A 22,306-nucleotide genomic window follows, 5' to 3' on the forward strand; every position below is an offset into this window, starting at 1 on the left:
ATGTCTTGTATGTTGACTTTTTTCCATAAAGATTGATAATAACAATAGCAAATTATTGATGAAAATAAGGCTTTGCGGAATGTGCCTGTGAGATAATGTGATTGACTGGTATTTTTTATTTTGCTGAAATCCTGATGTATTAGGTGATGAAGCACAGCATGGGTGACTGTGGCTGCTTGTTATATGTGTTACTCATTTTTTGGCTGAAGTCTTATGACCAGTCATTTGATATTTGCTCAAATACTACAAATAAGTACTACCCAGTAAATATTTCTCTCTAAAATTGAATTACAAACAGGTGAGTACTTTTATTTTCTAGGTTAAAAAATAATTTTATCCTCATGGACCTCTTTTTCCTGGAAGTCATCTGGGTATTAAGTGTCTCCTATTTCTCCATTTTAAATTTTCTTTCATATTCTACTTGCGTGTGATGGGTGACTATATGTTGTCTTTGGACCTTGTTAACAAGCTGAGTTGAGCCTCTATCAAAGTGAAGTACCCGAGTATTCCAGTTTTCTTTTTGATATTTGCCTTTCTAGTTCCTCTAGAAAGGTACACAGTGACTCAGTTTTTCTTTACTGGTTTACTGATCGCTTGCCACTCTCTTTCATAGGGCAGTAGGTTTTCACAGTTCACTTTGCTCTGCTGGAAAACATGGCTCATGTTGATTGTGGTGGAATGTGAGGGCCAGTGACATGTTTCTGTCTTCTATTAGTTACTAACCTTATTTGAAGTGTTTGCTTGCACGCAGACATGAGTCTCTTGAAATAGTCACTACAGTTATTTTCAGATGTTCTCTTGGAGAGCCTTTTTTAGTAAGATCAACATAAGTGAAATTGTAATTCTTTCAATAATGTCTACATGAAAGGAAATAACACTAATCTTTTATAACAGACCTAGTAAATTCCTAAGAAAATTTCCAGGCTCTGCTACTGGCTTGCTACTGGCCCCAGGAAAACTAAGCCAGGCTAAACTTTCCCAGTGTCCAGCATTTACATGTAGACCCGTGAGAGAGGGTTAGGTATGTTGTACATCCATAATTGTCATTGTCAGCACTGAGTTGTTGGGGATGCCAAGCACTTGTGGACCTCTGGAAGTAAAGTTGTCCAAAATCAGTCAGTTTGACTCCTATTTTTATTTAAAGAAAAAATATTGGATGTTCTTTCTCAGGCATCTTTATCTTGCATTTAGTAATACTTCACAAAAAACCTGTTGGGATTCATTCATGAATGCTCAGAAATCTTTTTATTTTATAAAAATGCAGAATCCTGCTTTTGCTAAACTATGATAATGATTTTGCCTAAACTCTAATGGCAGAATAGTCACAGCAAAGACAGAAACAAATTAATTCCTGATGTTAATAAATTTTGACTTCAGGACTTTGACTGTAATTTTTAGTTGCTTGGGAGCAGGCAATGGAAAATCTTAGTTGTAGCCTATCCTGTCCTTAGCCTGCCCCTTGCAAATACTGAGGAATTTTAAGAGTGTTTTAGAAATCATTAACGTTATGAGTAAAATAAGAAGGGTCAGAGATGGGGCTTTTAACTCTAACGTTTTTCAAGTTTCTCTATTGCTGTACATTGAAAAAAATGAGAGTTCTGATCATGTGTTTGTGTTTCAGGACTTAAAATGGCAGGAGAAGATTCCTATATTATGGGAGTGTCTGATCCCCAAGTAAGTGGATTTGAGTTTTTTCAATATCCCTGTATTCTCTCCTAGCTCTCTGTTTTGGTTTCCTCTCATATTGTCCTGTCATTTCCTAGCCTTAACAACATGGAGATATAAAAGCATTCTAGCTGTTGGCAGAAATCAGGTTTGGGGAAAACTAGGGTTTTTTTTCCTCTAAGGTGTTTTTTATGTGACCTGTGAAGTGCCTTGCCACTGGTGAAATGGCTGAAATGAAAAGGAAGGATAGGCCTGCTGAAGGAAGCAATGGAAAAAATACTCATATTTATGCTTGTGACACTTGCTCTGAAATCTCTTCTGTGGTGGACATTGGACTTACCTGAAAATAAAGCCCCTTATGCCCCAAAAGGCTCCTTCGTATAATTTTTTGTGAAATTTGCATTGACATTGATGACTAAAATGTTCCTTCACTCACACACATCAGTAGGCCTAGCTCTTCAGAATCTCTTCCTGATCTCATTAGGTCATTTCATGATTCATTTGAATTGTGAGAATGGTGCCCGAGCGAAAAGTTTGAGTGAAGAACAGATCATTTCTACTCACCTTAATTTCCAGAAAGAAACTATTTTCTCCTTTATGCTTGCTCCACTTTGGAAGAAAATAGATTTATACCTGACAACAATTACAGTGAGTTAAGACATGTCAGTGTTCAAAAAAAAAAAAGAAACTTTACCCTGGGTATACTGTTTTCTTGCTTTAGAGCTTGTAAATATATTTACATAAGGAATGTAGTCTGGTAGGGTTTAATCACAGAAGTGGAAATGAAAACTCACAGGTTCTCAGTAGGGCCTTGGGCAAGACATCTAGGGTCAGATTTTCAGAATTTACCATATAAGCTCTTTTGAATATATAGTTGTTTGTGCATGTAAGGAAAATACGTGTTTAGAAACTGTGCTGAGCTCAGTGCAGTCTCATGATACTGGTGAAACTTGGTCAGTACTATCAACTTCGCTTGTGCTGCTGCTGCCAGCAAAAATAAAATAGATATAAAATGTTTGTGTACTGCACTGGGGTGCTTGCAGTCTTAATATTTGCAGAAAACTTTGAAGTTCTTTGCTGATAGATGCTTTATGAAATTCTATATATATGTAGTAATGAAGAGTATATTTTCTTTCAATATAGATGTTTGCAATGGATCAGTTAATGGGAATGAATGCATTATTTAATAATACAAATTACATCACTTCAGACTTACCACTACGAACAGGTAGGATCCATTGCTATTTGATTGTGCTATTGTCCTGCTGTTTCTTCCAGTTTGGTTTTTTTTGTGAAGTTCTTTTCAGAGGCTTCTTTGTTTACACTCTTGTATTTCATAATAGTAGATCCCAAAGTTGTCAACTAGACTTTTAATAAAAAGAATTTTAATAAAAATGAAAGTTTCAAAAGTGAGGCGAATCTAATTTTCTTTCGGCTTGTACAGAAACTGAAAGTTTCAATTAGTTAAATGGTTTGAGTGACCAAAGAGCTTTGAGTGACCTGTTTTTATAAATTGTTTTGTATTTTTTTCTAAATTTGCATCTTCAGTGACCTACGTTTGTATTGCCAGTTTGCAGAGTGCAACACGTACTTTTTTTTTCTTTTGAATGGTGTTTCATTTGTTGTAATAATTCTCAAGGAGCTTGTTTTTCACTAATAAAATGTAGAGTATATTCAGCTTCCTGTATCATTCGAATCTGTTTTTCCTTCTCAGTGACTTCTCTGTTTCCTGTAAAGTGGCAGTCTGGTATTAAAAGTACCTGACAATTTCCTGAATAATAATGCTAGTTTGAAAGTTCAGAGTCAAATTTTGCAACCAACCACTGAAAATAAGCAAATAGTATTCTGCAAAGGTCTGATATGCAGTTCTTCCAGTATGGTTCCAGAACAGGAATATCAAATAGAAGTGTGTTGTATCTCAGCCAGTATTAGCTGCTTGATCAACCTTGGTCTGGTTTTGCTTATTAAATTTCGTTATAAGTATTCCTTCTTGCTTGAATTTAGAAAACTCTGTTTCTCCTGGTTAGTTTATTAGAATAGCTGATGTTGAAAGGAGGAAGGGAATAAAAATTTATGTAAGCGTATGAGGTTTTTCTTAATATGTATCTCTAATAATATATCTCCAATATAGCTATTAATGTCTTTTAACATTACAACTTTCTGTTGTTGTTCTGTTTGACTCTGTTGTATCAGGATGTAGATGGTATCTTCTGTATTGCAGATTGCTTTCTTTTGTTGAAAATGCAAATTACTTTTGTTTGCAATATTTGATACACTTGACAGCAGTGAAGGGTAAAATGAAATAAGCAATTAGCTTTTTACTTCATAGGTGAAATTCCACCCTAAAGTAACAATGAATGCTGATTTTAAAATTAACGCATGCTTACTGTTTCAGTGTTTCCTGGTTTAAACCATACTTCAGTTTTCTTGACTGAATAGTAGCAAGGAAGGATCAAGAAACACATGATGTAGATAATTTTGTTTCAGGATAAAATGTTCTGATGAGCAAAGCTCTTGACAAATATGGACAAGCATCCAACAAATTAATGTTGCAATCATTTGTTTGCAGTGTGTTTTTATTAAGGCAGATAAATTTGGTCAGTAAGATTCATCTGTGTAGGATTAAAGGGCTTGTGCATTGTATACCAAGGGTTTTTTTCACTGTTCTTACAGAGTTTCTGTGGAACAAATAAGGCTATTGGAATTTTGATTTCCCCATAATGATCTCTCTTACACGTACCTTTTAAGCTTGCTCTCTACTCCTCATGCCAGATTCATTCCATACAAATTATTCAGATACATAAAACTGATTTTCAGATATCTATGTCCTGTCTAAACTAGAAAACAGCTGTTTTTAAAACCATGTGGGGAAGTCAAGAATTCACTGAGTTCTGGAGTCACAGAAAACTCTTATTGGGCTAAGTCTAGCTCTATCTTTAATTAGCAAAATTGCTTAGAAAAGGCTTTTTTTTTTTTTTAATGGCACCGCTCGTGTCTACTGCTGCACTATAGGTGGCAAGTACCCTGTGTACAAAATGGGATTTAATAAAGGATCGTGGATTTCAGGTTATCACAAACAAAAAGTTAATCATAAGTTTTAGAAAAAGTTGATAATTTCAATGCCATCTGATGATGCCATAGGGATTTTTTTCCTGGAGTAGTATCACTATAATGCTTACTTCCTCCCCTGCTTGAAACTATGGTGTGTTGTTACTGTGGACTAGCTCTTCAGTTATAAGGTAATATAATAATTTGTATATTATGCTTTGGTTGTTTCCAAGCAGGAACTAATGATTTCTTTCTACTCAGCAAGGCCATTTAAAAATTCATGCAGGATTTTCCAGAAGTTCTTCCAGCCGAGGTACTGAGAGGGTGAAATAAGTGTTCGAAAAAGGATTTTTCTTTAGGACAGTTGGATGATTTAAACAGAAAGAACCAAAGACATGAATTGTTGCACATGATTTGGTGTGGTGCCTACATCCTTCAACCTGTGCATTCATAAATGCACAATGTCAGACTTACTACGTTGGCAGGCAGGTTTAATATATAACTGTGGATTGCCGTATCATGCCAGTGTAGCTGAATCAACAAATAGCTGGGGAATTTGGGGACTTTCTGATGATAGATATTCTGCTGTTATGTTAATATTTACAGTAATAGTAGAAAACCTTTGAGATGTCGGGACAAGGATTTTCTCGATGAGGTTGTCAGTGCTCAAGTGTCTTCGCTCACTTTTTCTATCTCACGTATGTCAGTTTTAAGTAAAAATTAGGCTTGGTTATTTTGGTTCTAAAGCTGTAGTAGATAGTTACGTGGTTCAAGTTCTACTTCTACATCTAAATCTAGAAAGAGAAGTAGTCTCTGCGTGCCTTTAGTGACAAAAGGATGTATCTATAACAAGTGCCCTAACAGTGCAAACTGCAGGACTAAGCTGTGTGTTTAAAACACCACCAGCAGCAAGGGCAGTATGTCACAAAGTCAGCCTGTTCTTTGGCTCGTTGGGAAGTATCCTGCCTTTGAGAGTCAGGTACTAATCCTCAGTGGCGTTGGGGATGGAGGGAGCACTATCTGTGGCATGTATTTAGGCAGTGTAAAAGCAGATACGCATCAGTGTGATGTCCACTGTATAGTGGAGGGACAAAGTGATGGAGGAGGAAATGAGCAGAGCTCTGAGCAAAGCATTTCATAATTTACTTCCTCCTGATTATACAAGGCCATCTACAACCACGTAACGTAGCAGTCTGTGTGCCAGTTAGAGATGGTTTTGGGAACTGGTTAATTGTTTTGTTTTTTAGAGGCTCTGATCTAACTAGCTGTTGGCATTGAGGTGTTGTGGGTTTTTTATTGCAGTCAGACTAAGCCTGTGAAATTGAAGCAGGGCCATCAGCAGCTGAACAGTATTGCCTGGAAGCTGCTAAAATTACGGTTTTCTGACATTTCTTTAACCTCCTCTGCTCAACCTTCTGTGATGCTTGCTGTTGAGAAATGAGAAGGGCATAGAGGCAAAAAGAAGGCACTCACAAAAAACTTCATTTCATATTTTTTCAGTGAGAGACAATGTTAGGAAGAGATTCAAGGAAGCCTGACCATCACCAAAAATTAGACGAGCATTCAATTTCCCTGTCCCATAGCAGTGGCCCTAGTCCTCAGAAGCATGAGCAGACTTGCATACTGCTTCTGGTGTTTTTTCTAGGTATTCTGTGCTTGTGTTTTGAAGAGTGAACTGAGGGAAGAGAGGGGTTAAGCAAAGCCCGTGTGCTGCTTACTATAAACATCATGCTTTGAACGCTGCAGAGCTGAGATGCAAGAGAGTGTTCCTGTGCGGGTGAATCCCTGCGGGGGAGGATATACAAATGCTACAATAGGCTTCAGGAAGGATAAGACACTAGATCTAGAGTCTGAGCTTTTAGCAGCAAGGTACCACTGCCAGGATGGACACAAGAGGATTGGTGTTGGATTTAGCAATCAAAACCTAGAGGCTATGAGCATTTTCATCCATGTCCACAGAGCAAAATAACACACAATTACAAGGGTGAGATGCTTGTTCTGGGGGACCCACTAACAGAGAGGAGGTGAGGGATGGACTTGACCACAGCTGGTTGCACATTAAATTGAATGGCATCAGGTGCTAGGCAAGCTGTTAGATAAAGGACCCCACTAGTCCTACGGTGCTGCTAGGGTTGCAGGGATATCCCACCAATCTCACAGACCCTTTTTTCCTTGACTTTGCTGTGAGGGGAAGAAGGAACCAAGAGGCAGCTGAAGATGGGTGCTCCCTTGGGAAGTGTGTGTGCAGGGTGAGGCCTGTCAAGAGGAAGAAAGAATGTAAGTGGTAGGAGTGTCAAGATGCAGGAGGGCCTCTGACTCAGGCAGGAAGGAAAATGAAGAAATGTAGCAGTTGAAGAAGACGTGGGGAAGTGGGACTGTGACTCAGGCTGGAGGGGAGGCAGTGGGATGTGAGTCGGTCTGTGGCAACTGAGGTGAGAAGACAGAAAAGGAAGCACTGAAGCATACCCAGGATGTGGCAGTCTGCACCAAACACCCTCCAGGCTCGAGGACTGCATGTTTTAGTTGCAGTTCTTAGCCGTCCTGACTGCAGCAATGCCAGGCAAATCATGAGCAGTGCTCATGTCAAAACTTGGCTCTTGGCAACTGTGAGTCTCATCCCTGTGTAGAGGCCAGCTCCATGACTGTATGCTGCTTCAGCCTCTCTGTAGGGCAAAAGTAGAACTTAAGCTATGCATTAAGTAGCGTTCCTTCTTGTGGTTGTTTAACACTTAAAAGGGGGTTGCTCGTTAAACAAGAACTTGAAGCAAGCAACTTTCCAGCCTAGAACAGAGGTGCAAAAGATCATCACAAATCTCATCATTATTATTTCCTCTTACAAGGTGTACATCTTCAGGTTCCTGCTGTCTGCTTAGACCAGACATGCCTACTAATAGAAATGAAATATTAAAAACTTCCCTGTGCAAAACGCTAAACATCTTTTCTTTTCCCCATGGGAATGGATGAGAGAGAGAAAGAAGGAACCATACATAACCAATGTTAGGCTCTCTGTCTAATGTACTTCTGGAAAGTATTTAGAGTTTAGTGAAGACAGCTATATGAGACCTTTCACTAAGTAAAATCCTTTATAATAGTCAAAATAACATGCCATTTATGCTTGGAAGTTACCTTGAATATTGCTGCTTTATTTTTAAATAGTATTGCAGATGTAATTAAGTGCCTTGCATTATAGTGCCTTCTCTGTACTGTTACTTTGACCTTGTTTAGATGCTATACCGGGGAATTACTTAGTCATTGTAAAAAAGAAGATATTTTGTCACAAAACCCGAAGGTTAAAATAAGACCTCACAAAATTTTGTTTTAAATACATTGGTATATGATTTATATAATCTGGATTAATGATAATGGGTATCTAATTTGCCTTTGTACATTTACACTGCACCTTTTTTGCACTTTCCTAGTATTAGTATGTAAGATATTTTGATTTTTTGTATCAATATATTTGTATGCTTTTTATAAGCTTTTTTCCAAGGGGGCATAAGAACCACAGTCCTAAGTTTTCCATTTTCCTGAGTTTTCACAAGTGCCATGCAAGGTGAAACCATTTCAGCAGTAAGAAGAATTCCCCTTGAGCTTTCCAATATGCCAATATAGTGTATATCCCTCTCTTAGGAGTGTGGATTTCCTTATGCTGAGGAAAAGTTGGAACCTGGATCTGCTGCATCCTGGGGGACTGCTGCAGCCACTTAGCTGTTGGATGAAAGAGCGCTTCCTTTTCTGGCTAACATTTAAGAGAAAGCAGTAGTATTTTGTGCCGATACTAACCCCAAGTATATGCCTTGAAAATGAATTCCTAAGGGGAGAACAGCCAAAGAACAATTACTTGGCAGATCTTTCCCTGGAGGCTTGGTTGAAAGTTGAACTACACAGTTGTATATTAGGTGCATTATTTCTGCCAGTGCCCAGAAGATACAAGGCCTCTGGATTGTTAAAGTATAAAATATTAGATGCCTAAAGCATGAAGAGGTTTAGATGTCTGTGAACAGAGGTCTTAAATTTAAGTGCTGATACAATGCTTAAATCCAACTTGACTCATCTTGACTCCATGTTACAGACAAAAACTGAAACATAAAACCACACCAAAGCTAAATATTACTGTCTTTTAAAGTTTCTGAAGTCCAAACTGTTTTTCATGCTTTCTAATGTAAGATGATGTATATGTGGTCTTGAGGCAATTGTTTTGCATGACTTCAAGATTTTAATTATAGCACTGTTTACTTTTTCACGGGAAAAGTGTTGGCCTTGGGAAACAAATGATCTTTATATGTGAAATTGTTGTGACTGACATTTGCAATATAACTTTCACGTGAAGTTAATTCAGTTGCTGAGTCAGCTAACTTCAGCAGCAAAATACTGATTCCATCTATTAGCATATTTATCAAAGCTTTCATTTTGAGAGAAATGTTAACCTGTTCAGTTAAGACCTGTGCTGACTAAAGACGTGAAGGTCTATTTTATTAAAGTGAAGTTGTATCGAGGAGCTGAGAAGGATGCGTGTAGTCATACTACAAACTATAAATTAATGAATCCTCTGCCATTTTTAATTATCAGTGAACATTAGGCCTACTGGCAAATTAAAGTTGATGCAAGTATGTAGTTCTGTGCTGAAGCCAAGTACTACCTAGTTGAGGTAGCTGGATGGCGTGGTACTTGCAGATGGTGCAGTTGTTCAGAGGCAGATCACACCTGGATGTTGGCAGGCCACGGTATGCTTTATATGCTTGCAGGCTCTGCCACATAGCTGTGGCTCGTCTGCTTTGGTGGTTTCACATGTCCCAGTGAACTTGCTTGATTCCTTAGCATTAATACCTTTAATAGAGTATAAGTGATGATACATAATTCCAACAGGAATATAGCTGGCAAAATATTGTGTAGGTATTCACAGTGAAGCTGTCATTTGGGATCTGCTTTGATAACAATTGAATTTTTAGTACTGAAATCTGAATCTTCTTCTCTGCTTAGCAAGAGGCAGGGAAAGAAGTCATACCTCAGAACTGTCAGTTTTCAGACTGGGGAGTGGCTTGCATTTTAAGTAGTATTTCACAGCTGTGCACCGAGAGCGCTTTCCTTCTTGATGTAAATAATCTAAACCATCAGACTTGGAGCTAAGCTTTGATCAGATGATGAATTCTTAACTCTGGTGGCACCGAGTTTTCATTGGATTTAGGGCCCACTCAAAGGCTAATTTAAACTGGTGAATTTTGAATGAGGTTTGTGGTATGAAGTTAGCCACTGTTCAGGGAGTGGTGCAAGACTGAAAGTTGTTTAAGGAAGGCTTCTTTGAAAGACACAAATAAAATTTTAATAGAACATTGTCCTATGTATTGGCATTGTGCTCAAAGGTGGACCTCTATAGAGTCTGCATCTGTAGTCAAATAGAGTGTGTTCAGTTTAGAGGCACAGCAGAACAGTATATTTAAAAGTGTATCTGAAATTATTAAAAGAATGTAAATTGTTTAGTTGTCTCAGTTCCAGGGTGTTTTTTTAAAGCAGTTCTGACTGTTAGGGCATGTTGAGACAGCTTAAATTCCTCCTATATTCCCATACCTCAGAGCTTCCCATTGGCTGCCTCTAGACTTTCAAAAGCACCTATTCAGTAGGAAGCCTTAGGGCCAAAAGCTTGTGAGTATAGTATTTAGAGCCCAAGGGGTTTAAATACAAAAGTTAACCTTAGCTCGGGAAGGCCAGGCTGCTTGTCAGTGGCAAGGGGAGGATCCTGTTCTCATTCACCCTTGTGAGTCTTAACTGAGTGATCAGAGTTGCCCATTTAGGCACTCTGAGCTAAAATTAACTTTTTTGAGTTAATCCTTCCCTTCTTACTCCATTGGTCTTGTGGAATGTTGGAAATGACAGACTGCCAAGTGATTAAATTAGTTATTAACATTTAAGTTCTGAAGGTGCGTAGGTGCTTCCAAAAATTTTATCTCAAGACATTCAAGGACATCAATTTTACCCCTGTAACTTATATGTCTTAGTAACAGAAATATAATTTCTATTATGACTCTTCTTTCTTTTATGTTAGCAGATGGACCGTATCTTCAAATCATAGAACAGCCAAAACAGGTAAGAACAACATTATATTTTGAAAATCTTTAAGGTAGCTATGTCACTATATTTAGCTTTGAATAAAATTATGACAAGATGAGGAAAAAAAGAGTATTGAAGAGGTTGAACTCTCATAAAAAATGTGGCACTTAACCATGAGCAGTTTTTCCTCTCACTTTTGTAGTTAAATCATTTCCTGTTTTGTTCTGTTTTCATCTTTGTCTCTCTCTGGAAGTGTCATAAGAAAAAAAAAACAAAACCTGAGGGTTTTAAAAAAACGTCTTGCTAAGTATAGACTCTTCATCTTCAAAGTGACTCTTACAGTACCCTAGTATTTTGAAACTAAATGGTTAAACCAAACATGGAAGATTTTTAGAATTTGTTTCATGTTTCTTGAAACACATGAAAGAAAAAATAAAAATGTTTCATTCTGTTCCTAAGTTACAGGAACTTTTGACTTGTGCTTTGTCATCGTAAAGAAATTCTGTTGTCCTTTGAGATTCCTTTTGTCACAGTTGGCTGTTTTGAATAACCCAAGAAAAATGAAGATAAGTGCTTGAATGTAACTTTTTTGTGACTGTGTAGCGAACACTCACTTATGCTCCTCCGACAGTATGAAAGTCATCCCAATGCACTGATTAGTTTTCATGCAACTGATGTACAAAGTAATTGCTGGGTGAAGATTGCCCTGAAGTAAGCCAGGGTGGTGTTCCCCTTCAGCTGGTGGCATCAGCAATTCAAGTATTCCTCCTTAAACTATTACAGTATGGAGACCCCTTTCCTGCCTCTCCCAGTCAGTTGTATAAAATCCTACCTTATGGAGCTGTTAAGTAGACGGGAAGAGGGTGACTAGAAGCTGTCGCATCCTCTGCTTGGTCTTCTGCAGAAGCATGCCGCAACCCAGTCTTCCTTGTAGGAGGTGGTAGAGAACATTTGTTTCAGCCACACACCAAAGACGTTTCTGTGCTTGAGTATGGGACACTTCATGGTCATAGGTGAAACAGCAGTGTACTGTGAATTCCTGGAAGAATACTCTTCCTTCTCATTTTAGTTCATCCCAAATCAGGCCGTGTCTTTGCATGGCGGAGCCTACAGTGCGCGGTGCCTAAGGAGAAAACATTGTTTCCATGCATGACTTCTTAGCAAGCAGCTCCTGTAGTGGAGTACCCATGTGGCAAGCTGGGCAATGGTTTACAACAGGGTGATGAGAGTCATCCATCAGCAGAGTGCTGTGCTTGTGATCATTTTTGGAGCAAAGAGACAGCTGAGGGGAGTAAGACTGTATGTGTGAAAACATAGCTAGGATAGCAAGGGCAATAGACAGGGTAAGGCCACACAGATGACTGCTGGATCTGTTGGACCAAAGGCATAGAGGTGAAGAGAGACTGGGTTGTCTCATGCGTCATGACTGCAGAGGTTGCCTTGCCTTTTGGACAACTTGAGTTCAAGTTCATCATAGCTGGGCATTTCACTTGCAATACAGTTGGTCGCTCAGTTCACCGTAGGAAGGCGCATACGTGCTTAAGGGTGAATTACATTGTCTGGTCAGTATCTGAATAAAAGTCAGATCTTTCCATTTGCCTGGGAAACAAGTTTTTACACTGAAAAGGCTTCAGTGAGATAGGTATTTAAGCTAATGATTACAGAGCAATTTTTGAACCGTGTTGTTTACTGTCAGCTAATACAGACTTTGAATTCAGATTTGTCTACTATTAGAAAGAAGCTGAATGATTCTTGATGAAGGATACAACACTAACTGGTGCTGTTTGGACAGACACTGGGAGCACTATATAAGACAGGGATTTTGCCAGAAATTACAGGACTGGAGAGTAGATCTGAAAGTATTCAAAGTTGGAGGCCACCTGAAATAATAGAGTTAAGTAGAATTAGAGTTACCAAATACATTTGCTTAAGAGTTGCATCTTTTGTGCCTTATAGATTACCCTGTAAATTAAAGGGGATGTTATTTCCTACAAATAAAAATGGAATAAATGGACAGCTGTACTCTAGAGTGGTTGCTAATATCCTGCAGTTCCCTAAAGTATATTCAGACATCTATTTATGGAGCTGAGATGAAAACCCAGCCATTCAAAGTCCCCTGAAGCTTTTGTGCTGTTTCTGGACTCCACTCGGAGATACAGCTTTCACATGCTCTTCCCAGAAGGAGGAAGCATTTCTGTTTTATCCCTGTTCTTTTCTTTATGATGCTTTGGACTTCCTTGATTATTAGTGGTTTCAATTCTCTCTACCTAGCAGCAATAATGGAAGAAAGAGTATCTGCTCTTGCATTCTCTGTCTTTTAATTTTTATCTTGTTTTGAGAGTATAAATACTCTCTGCTTCAAAATACCTTCACTTACTGGAAGAAAAATTTCGGGTTGTTGCTGTGTGTAAGAGTGAGAATAAAACAGTTTCTCCAGGGCTACAGTTCAGTGGTGCTTTGTCAGCCAGCATTCAGACAGCATTTCAGGGGTGAACAGCAACTTTTTTGTTTGTGGGCTGTTTGGGCAAGTCTTGTTTGTGTGTGTGTGTGTGTGTGTGTGTGTGTGTGTGTGTGTGTGTGTGTGTGTGTGTGTGTGTGTGTGTGTGTGTGTGTGTGTGTGCACCCGTGCGTGCGTGTGCTTTTTTTTTTTAATTTAGTTTTGTTTCTAAACAGCTTTCAAGTTTCTTTTCCCTTATTTCCACAGAGGGGGTTTCGTTTCCGATACGTATGCGAAGGGCCTTCACATGGTGGACTTCCTGGTGCTTCTAGTGAAAAGAACAAAAAATCATACCCTCAGGTCAAAGTAAGTACATAAATCATTAATTTTGCAGACTGAATGCAAGTGCCATATGTATGTGTGTAGGACCTTACTGCATATCAACATAAATTTGTATGAAGTTACTCAAGACTGACTGCATTTCAATCTCAACTTTCAAAATGTAATTGATTTTGAAAAGGAAGTTGTCTTCAGATTTGTGGAGTTATTTTGGCACCATATTTATCTGCTAGCAGTTGAGCAGTAAGCTTTCCTGCACCTACCACCTCACTGCCCTCGTGCAGACTAATGGAGCTCTTCCTTAAGGTGCAGTTTTAGCATAAAGCAAGGCCTGAGCTGCTCAATTACTCCACTTTTAGCATACTACAAAGCATGAGTCTGGTCAGTTATTCCACTTCACTCTAAGATGCTATTTACCAAGTTTTCCTTCTTTTTCTGTTCATGTTACTCCTTATTCAATATCTCTAGAATACTCCGTTCTTGAGGGCTTAATTCCTTTAAAGTCAATGGAAGACGTCTCATTTTAGTAGGAGCAGCGTTATGTTCAGGTGTTTGCTGAATGTTTTTTGGGGCTTTTTTCCCCTGGAAAAAATGAAAGGTTGTTAATGAAAGGAACATTCTGTGCTAGCACAATATGAGGATTATAACAGTGGTGATTAATCATTCTAGAATTAGAGAAGAACTGTCTTTGCCTATGGTTCTTGCAGCAAATTCTTTTTCCCATGGAAGTGGGAAAAAGATATAGTGTCTTTTCAGTATTTTTTTAACTTAATGAAAGTCTTAGTCTTGGTATTGCATTACCTCTTTGAACTATTGCACTAGAGATTGTCTCATGAGGAGCAGGGTTAATATATTTTAATTCTGGTGTTACCTCTTACTCTCTCCTTTACGGGGAGAGAAGGGGAGGAAAGAGTGGCAAACAGTCAGCTTCTGTCTTGGTGTGTGCCACTCCTCAGCTTTCTCTGCAGTATGCGTGTAGTTCTTCTGCAGTTCTTGAGAAAGGCTGGAGTTTGGAACAGTTGCATCTCCATAATGAATCAGTATGCGCATGACTCAATGGAAAATAATCAGCATTGGCTGAGATAGCCTAGGGTGTTAGTCTTGTGAATTGAGAAGAGGCTGGGAAAGCTGATTGCATGTAGCCTTGCAAAACTTCTATGAAAAATTACTAGCCCAGGCAAAGGATCTACTTGCTTTTCCCTTTCCTATTGTGACGGTAATGATGAACCATTTAATGAAATTTCACTGGTATGTTCAGATATAAAATAATTTACCTCAATTGAGCCAGATCTTTGGATTCCAATCCAATCTGTATTGATAGTAATACAAATGATATTTTATAAAGGTGTGAAGGGTCTCACAATAGCATGACAAGGAGATATGCAATGAGGAGTTATACAGGAAATGGAATTTCTCTGTGAGTAAACTAGAAAGCAAAATGTTCTTTGGCTTTCCATCAAACCTTGTGTTTTCATTGATCATCAGATTTTAACTTAATCTAAAGCTTCCCCCACACGCACGCGTGTGTCCCTTCCCCTCCCTCCCTCTCGTCCTACTGTGTACATCTGGGTTTTTTCTAGTACAAATCCCCACATGGCAACACCTGCTGGGAGAGGCTGGCGAGGGAACACAACAAGTAAATTCCTCAAGGCCATTGCTTGTTAGTGCCTGTTCTTGATTCAAGTGGTGCCAGTAAAGACAGAAGTGTTTCACACCTTTTCCTGTAAGTCTCTCCTGTATTTTGTCAAAGGGTGCTTACCTTGTTGTAACTGAGGTGAGCACAATTGAAGATAGCTGGGTTTTGTTGTTGTGTTGTTTTGTTTTGTTTTGTTTTGGGGGTTTTGTCTGTTTTGTTTTTTACTCTTGTGCTGAGGCTTTCACCATAAAACCTCCATTAGTTGATCACAGTGCTGTGAAAGGACAGTAACGTGAGCTTTGGCTGTACTGTAAAAAGGAGGTTTTGTGACAGATCTTTAAACCTTGGCCGTGGTATCATCAGTGCAGCTCACCTTGGGATCTCTCTTCTGCTTGGCTGACTCTGCACAGAAAGCTGATGTAATTTACCAGTAGCTACCATGGGATATCCTGAAAATAGACATCTTCAGTGCACAAAAAGGCATTGTGGTCTCCCTACTCCCTTTTCGTAGGATTAGGGATTGAAGGCCAAAAGAAAACACATGTATCTGATATGACCTCTTGCATAATGTGGACTGTTCAACTTCACCCTTTTTTTTCCCTGCACCTAGTCCCTAACTTGTAGCTGAGATGGAACACGTGAAGATGTATCTTTCATTTAAAGGCTGAAGCGCTGAAGACTTCGCTCTGTCTCCGAGCAAGATGTTTTGGTAGTTAATTACATATTTAACCACCTCCTGTATAGTATATTAGGAGATGGTGTAGGTCAGGAGTTAGTGTAGCAGTTCTGCAATGCCAGTCTTTACACTTAAGACAAATCTGCAGTGGCCAGCAAGGTGGAACTGATTCAAAACCTCTTGTTTTAACAGCACAGTAATGACAAATGGGGTCTAGATAACAGTAGTATTTTTCTATAATATCAAAAATGGGGTTAATCCTTATGGTTTATGGAATTATATTCCTTTGTTTAACCCTGCCTTTGCTAACAGTAATGCTAATATCATGTACAAAACTTCTTACGTTTTCAGAGGATTTTATATAACTTTGCGTATAGTTATGGAGAGCAGCGAAGTTATAGATACTGAACATGTTATAATGAATTTACATTTCATGACAAGTTTCATGATTACAGTAGAAACCTACCTAAAATTCTTAATTTAAATTTCATTTTCATCTGTTTAGTGTAAGTAACACAACACTGGAAAATTTTACTATCTAGAACAGTTGAAATCAAAGCTCCTGAGCTGCTTAGTCATCGTTAGCTTTTTGTCCAGGGGAAAAAACAGTTGATAGTACAAGAAGAAAGAGTAAAACTCGATTGTCTAAAACTATCACCAGCTTACTTAACTATCTAAATTTTTTATTCATAATTTGCTTGTTTTTATGTATTTGAAAAACTGTGAGAAAACCTGTGCAGAAAATTTCCACTGGCCGCCTTACACGTTTACCATGTGTGTCCTGATGCTGCATACTGATGTTAGTGTAGGCATATTCATGTTTTACACTGAAGTACTTGATCCAGTTTTGGGTGTGAAAAGAATTTGCTGAAAGTAGCGGTGTGAAGAAAATGTCCTGAATTTTCATCTCCCTGGGGGCAAGTCTATGTGGGTGGCTGCAAACTAAAGTTGCCTATTCTCTGTGAGCTGGATATAAATCAGCTCCAGCCCAGAGGCCGAGTAACCGATTGCTCAGAGGTGTGCCCGAGCTAATGAGCACCATCTCTCTGCTGATGAGTTTGGACATTGTGCAGTTCAGCTTGCGAATTGAAGCTGCATACCAGTTAGGCAGCCCTGAACCCAGGCACCTGAACAGAACTGCCCATCCAGTCATGTCCTGGGGCTATCCTAAATTATAACTCAATTTGGAGATAAGCGTTCTTACTGAAATCGGGGATTTCATCACATACTTGCAAGTTCAAGAAGGAAATTTATGGAAAATTAGGCAAGTTACTTTGTTGATGAGCCTTCTTGGTGAAGAAAGCAGCGTACTTGCTTCCCCGGCCCCCCCCCCGGATTTAAATTGTAGAGTGACAGATCGCAGATTACAAGTTAAAAATTATTTATGGAATTAGGCAAGTTACTTTGTTGATGAGCCTTCTTGGTGAAGAAAGCAGCGTACTTGCTTCCCCCCCCCCCCCCCCCTGTTTACGCTCTTCCCCCCCCCCGCCCCCGGATTTAAATTGTAGAGTGACAGATCGCAGATTACAAGTTAAAAATTCATTTAACAGCTGAATTAAGGAATAAACATGAGACAAGAATGAGCAGACCTTTTGTTACAAATCTTTACCCCTCTTAAAAAACTGTACTGAACCAAATTCAGCCAAAGCTAAATTCAGTGAGATTTGTGCTTTTTACTGTTACGGTTAATTTGGCTGAATATAGGGCACCGAGTCCCTTTAGTTGGGCTCCTAAAGCAGAGCACCTAACTCTGTATTTTTGGCGTGAGAGTGACCTCACGTGCAGAGGATCGGAAGATCTTAAACCAGCTCCCATTGGTTTAAGTTATTTTACATTGCTTATTCTTAGACGTCTAAGTAAGTATTCAGTTGCCTAAACGATTCGTACCACATCTGAAATATTTTGTCTTAAACTAGCAACTGGAAAAAAAAAATTATGCTGCTCTGTGAAAACATGCTGTTTTATAGAGGGCGAGCAATGCCTCATCTGTGGAACACTTTTTGTATGTGCGTATTGAGGACAGCACTAGTCACGCTCTGAAGGTTAGGCAGGATTGGGGTTATAGTTGCTGTAACAAAGTGATTAGAAAGAGAAATAGGTATTTTTGTAGTTGCTGGCTTTGTAGGTTTGACATGGTCTTTTCCATCATTGGCTTTCTGTCGTTGACCAGTTGGTTTCACTTCTTGCTTGTAAGAGTAACTGGAAAAAACATCTTTGAAGTAGGAAAACGTTCTTACAAAGTTTTTGTAAAGTTTCAGAAACTATAAAAAACTGGCTGGGGTCTGGATCGCAGGAGGATGTGAAATAACTGAAAAAACTTTCAACTCTTGTTTTGAAATTGACTCAATTTCAAGTTCACAGGGTCCTTTTAATCTCTCAGACAAATCTCTCTCGAACAGAAATGGCAGATAAATGTGAGCCCGCAGCATTTTAACTTTATCAGATTAGATCAATTGAATGCTGCTTCAGTACAGGATGTAATCAAGTATTACAGCTATGCTCTTCCCAGGAACTCCTTATTTTCTTTTTTCTCCCCTGTCTTTAATTTGAAGTTCAGTAGCTAGTTTTTCAGATCACAGCTCTGATTTTGAGCAGTACGGCACCCACATGCTATCTCCCTCATGTTGAGTATATGGTTTTGTGTCAACACCATAATCCTTAGATTTCTATAGATATTCAGCATTGTAATATGCTTGTCTACCTTTTAATGCCTTTGATGGTGTTTTTTTTCTTACGTAGAAGGTGCTAGTCATTTGTATATCTTAGTGCCAGAATAAATTTTAAGTTAGTCTGACATTGTGGTGTTAATGATTCAAAGACACCGAAAAATTATTTCAGGCTTAATTTATGGTACATAAGGATATTTAACCACTGAGGCTATTTTGCTGGGCACTGAGATAACCTGGATGTCTCAAAATCAAGTAGGAAAGTCTGTCTATAAGAAATATAGGTAGGAAACAGTTCAGGGACGGTCTGTAGCCTTTGCAGCATAGGACATCAGCCTGGATGACGAAAATAGTCCTTTCTTGCCTTATGACCTACATAAGATATTACGTTTTAAAAACTCTTTTGTTTTTCCCCTGAGACAGACTACAAAGATCATGCTGAGCTGAGTAACAGGGGGAGATTGCAATCTGGTTACCGCTGCAGTTACATGTTCTGCTTTCAGAGGCTGGAAAGTCCTTGACGTGCAGCAGTCCTACCTACAGTTTCACTGTGGTTTCTACAGCTGATGAACGATTGTCTTGAACTTTCCTGATGTGATACTAGAACATGCGTGTTAATCATAATGAATATAATGCTATAGATGTGCTGGGAACTTTATAGCAGGGAAGGGCTTGTTTAGTGAGGGATAAAATGAAAATAATTTTTTAAAAGCCGCCCTCTTGAAAAGTTAATTGTGGTAGTGGTGGTGACATGTGGCACCAAACACAATCATTTTTATTTTCAGATGACTTTGTGAAAGTTACATAGGGATCCCTGCATTTTCTCACTGCTGGTAAATGGTGGAAAAGGTGAAGCAGTGATTATTCTGCATCTCTGTATTGTTTCAGTCCAGGAGGGGTTACAATTTGGAAACAGGAGGAAGCATGAGTACCCCATGTTTTGTATTTTAGAAACTGCCGCTTGTAAAATGCACGTTAATACAGTATTATACAGTTAACTAGCAGGCAGTGAGTAATGAGAGGACTTTCGCACACCTGTTCCTCCTGGAACAGCTTTTTCATAGCTGGGATTTTTTTGCTTTTAGCAGTGAAAAGGAAGACAGGGAGGGCACGCGTTGTAAGTATGCAGAGTGTTTCAGCTGTGATGGAATGGGTTCAAGAGAGGGGTTAACTGGAGTGAAGGAAGCTAGCAGGACTTAGTAATGTGGTGAAATTGTGGCAATCCCTGGTTATCAGCATTTTATCAACAATATAACCTTAAGTATTCAGTTCATCACTTTAATGTTTATCGTGATCCTTTAATACCTTGGTTGATTAGATCTATAAGCTGCTGTAATACAAAGAACTTTGCCCAAGGCAAATTAGAAGAAAAATTAGAGGAGGAGGGAAAAAACCCCAACCTTGATAAAAGGGTTAATTAAATGAATTGGAAGGGAAGGTAATGTTTGCTTTTTTAAAAGTGGGGTAATTATATATTCAGCATAATTTGAAAGTGGTGCGTAACCGATAACTGACTTGAAGAATATTACTTGTGAGGAAAGAACATAAAGTTCTAAATAATACATGTAAAGCAAATAACTTACCAATGCGCTATGTTATTAGTAATTTTAAGTTTGTTTTTGAGGCATCACTTGACATCACAATTTTAAAAGCTATTAAAAAATGTATGGTGATTAGAAACTATAACAGGGGAAAAAAGGCTTAGTAGTCCTCCAGAGTTGGCTATACTAAGGCACCCAGTTTATCATAGTTCCAGTCCTGCAACATCTTAGGTTGGGATTTAGCATATGTCCTCAGGTACACTTAAGGGAAACATTTACTGGACTGGGTAATGTGTGTTGATGTGGCATATTGAACTAACAAAATACCTATGAATATAGAATTAATTCACGTTAAAATCTCTACCTGAAGAGTCATTGTAATGAGACCAAAATGTTTTAAAACAATCATAATATTAAAAATAATTTTTTAAGTGTTTTCAAATTGGGCAAAATAATGCAGGGGTTTTTGTTAAATACGTACATTTTCTGTATGCTTCTTAACATGTAACAATGTTTATTGTGAATTCAATGTACTAATTGAAATTTAAGGAGAACAATGTGGAGTAACTGGCCAGAATGTAAAACTGAGATTCATGATTTGGGAAACAGAAGGTTGCTTTCCTCTAGCTTTGTTTTATTTCTTAACTTTTTTGGCCACTGCTCCTGCTATTTGTATGTCAAGTTTAATTACAAAAAAAGTGTTGGCTTTTCTTTGTGATGATCTGGTACAGTTAGTTTGTCGTTTGTATTTCATGAGTAAATGCATACACATTTCTCCTATGTAAGCTTGATTGTACTTAGCTGACAGAAAGTACTCAGCTGGAATCATTACTTGTTTCATTAAAAAAACCCAAACAACCAACCCCATTTTTTTATATTTATTTACAGATCTGCAATTATGTTGGACCTGCAAAAGTAATCGTCCAGTTAGTTACTAATGGGAAATATGTCCACTTACACGCTCACAGCTTGGTGGGTAAATTTTGTGAAGATGGAGTATGCACGGTTAATGCAGGACCTAAAGATATGGTTGTAGGGTAAGTCTGTCAACTCATTTGTAAAGCTGGGCTAAGGGAGAGGGAATCAAGTATAAACACTGTAAGAAGCAATACAAAAATACTATTAAGAGGCAGCTAAGTGGAGCACTAGTCTTCACGCTCTGAGCTGTGTTTTGTTTGTATCTTAAATAGAAAAATAAATGGGGTTTCTGTTTACCTTTGTAGAATTTGCCCTAAGCAAGCTAAATAGGTTTAAGTGCATAATTTTCACTTAGAATTTGTAGAGTTTCAATCTCTTGGTGTGCAGTCCAAATTTGTATTGTAAGCCCATTCTTTAAAATGTAAGTAGTTTCGATCAAAGAGAAGAGACTGTAAAATCACTAAAGAGAAGCTTTTGTTACCATTTTGATCAATGTTTTACTTTTGCTGAAATTTGCCAATAGGAATATAGTGAAGAGAGAAGCATTAAGGAAATAGGGTTAGTAAATTTGAAATTAATGCAAGACATGTATAAACATGAAAATACTAAATGAGTCAAACTTTCTAAGTTTAAAACAGTAAGATTATAGTGAAATTGTAGTTTGTCTCTTCTTGTTTAATTTAAAAGAATAATTGTTTATATCAGTAAATGGAGCTGAGGCTCCTGTCTATGTTTTCAGGCTTAGATCAGGTTTCATGCTGGCTGTGGGTTTTTGTTCTGTGATCTCAAGAATGTCTTTGTTGGTGAAGAAGATGAAGTTTAAAAAGCTGAGAAGGTTGGGAGAGAGAGATTCTTTTAAACTGTAACTTTTGATGTCCAAGCCCAGTGCACTAACTTTACCAAGCTCAACAATTTAAATAGCTTTATTTGAAATGCTCCTTTTCATCTTGAAAAGTTTGGCTCATTTCCTAACCTGTCTTTGTTTTTCATCAGATGTTTAGGAACAGCTTTCCTATCCTCAGTTGACCCACATGAAAATTGAGTTATTGTCTTGTTTTCATACTTCCAGATCTAATTGATTTTTAAATGTGCCAGGAGATTTTTACAAAAGCAGATCTTGTATTATGGAAGTTTTCATTCAAATAGATACCTGAGGTGTCTTGCTGAATGTCCAGAGCCTTGCTTAAAACATTTCCTTTGGAAAATGTTGCACTGTTTTTAGCTTCTTAGCTTGCTCTCCAAATCATTTTGAACGGATGGAGCTTATTCTGAGTAGTTGCTCTGCATAACAGCCATATAGAATGACATATTAATGTCATTGCCAAGACAGAGCAA

At 38.3% G+C, this 22,306-nt stretch overlaps 1 protein-coding gene across 1 annotated transcript in view; it reads left to right on the forward strand.

Moving 5' to 3' along the window:
* The first annotated feature begins 1,624 nt into the window (after window positions 1–1,624).
* The window catches only part of NFKB1 (nuclear factor kappa B subunit 1), a 47,509-nt gene continuing 26,827 nt past the window's right edge, over window positions 1,625–22,306 (forward strand). Inside the window, exons 1-5 of the mRNA XM_009273555.1 lie at window positions 1,625–1,674; window positions 2,809–2,893; window positions 10,754–10,794; window positions 13,463–13,561; window positions 20,942–21,090. Coding sequence (XP_009271830.1) covers window positions 1,630–1,674; window positions 2,809–2,893; window positions 10,754–10,794; window positions 13,463–13,561; window positions 20,942–21,090 — 419 coding nt within the window. The 5' untranslated portion in view covers window positions 1,625–1,629. The remainder of the gene's footprint in view (window positions 1,675–2,808; window positions 2,894–10,753; window positions 10,795–13,462; window positions 13,562–20,941; window positions 21,091–22,306) is intronic.

The sequence above is a fragment of the Aptenodytes forsteri genome, unplaced genomic scaffold (genome assembly GCF_000699145.1).
Source record: "Aptenodytes forsteri isolate BGI_AS27 unplaced genomic scaffold, ASM69914v1 Scaffold93, whole genome shotgun sequence".
Classification (NCBI taxonomy): Eukaryota; Metazoa; Chordata; class Aves; order Sphenisciformes; family Spheniscidae; genus Aptenodytes; species Aptenodytes forsteri.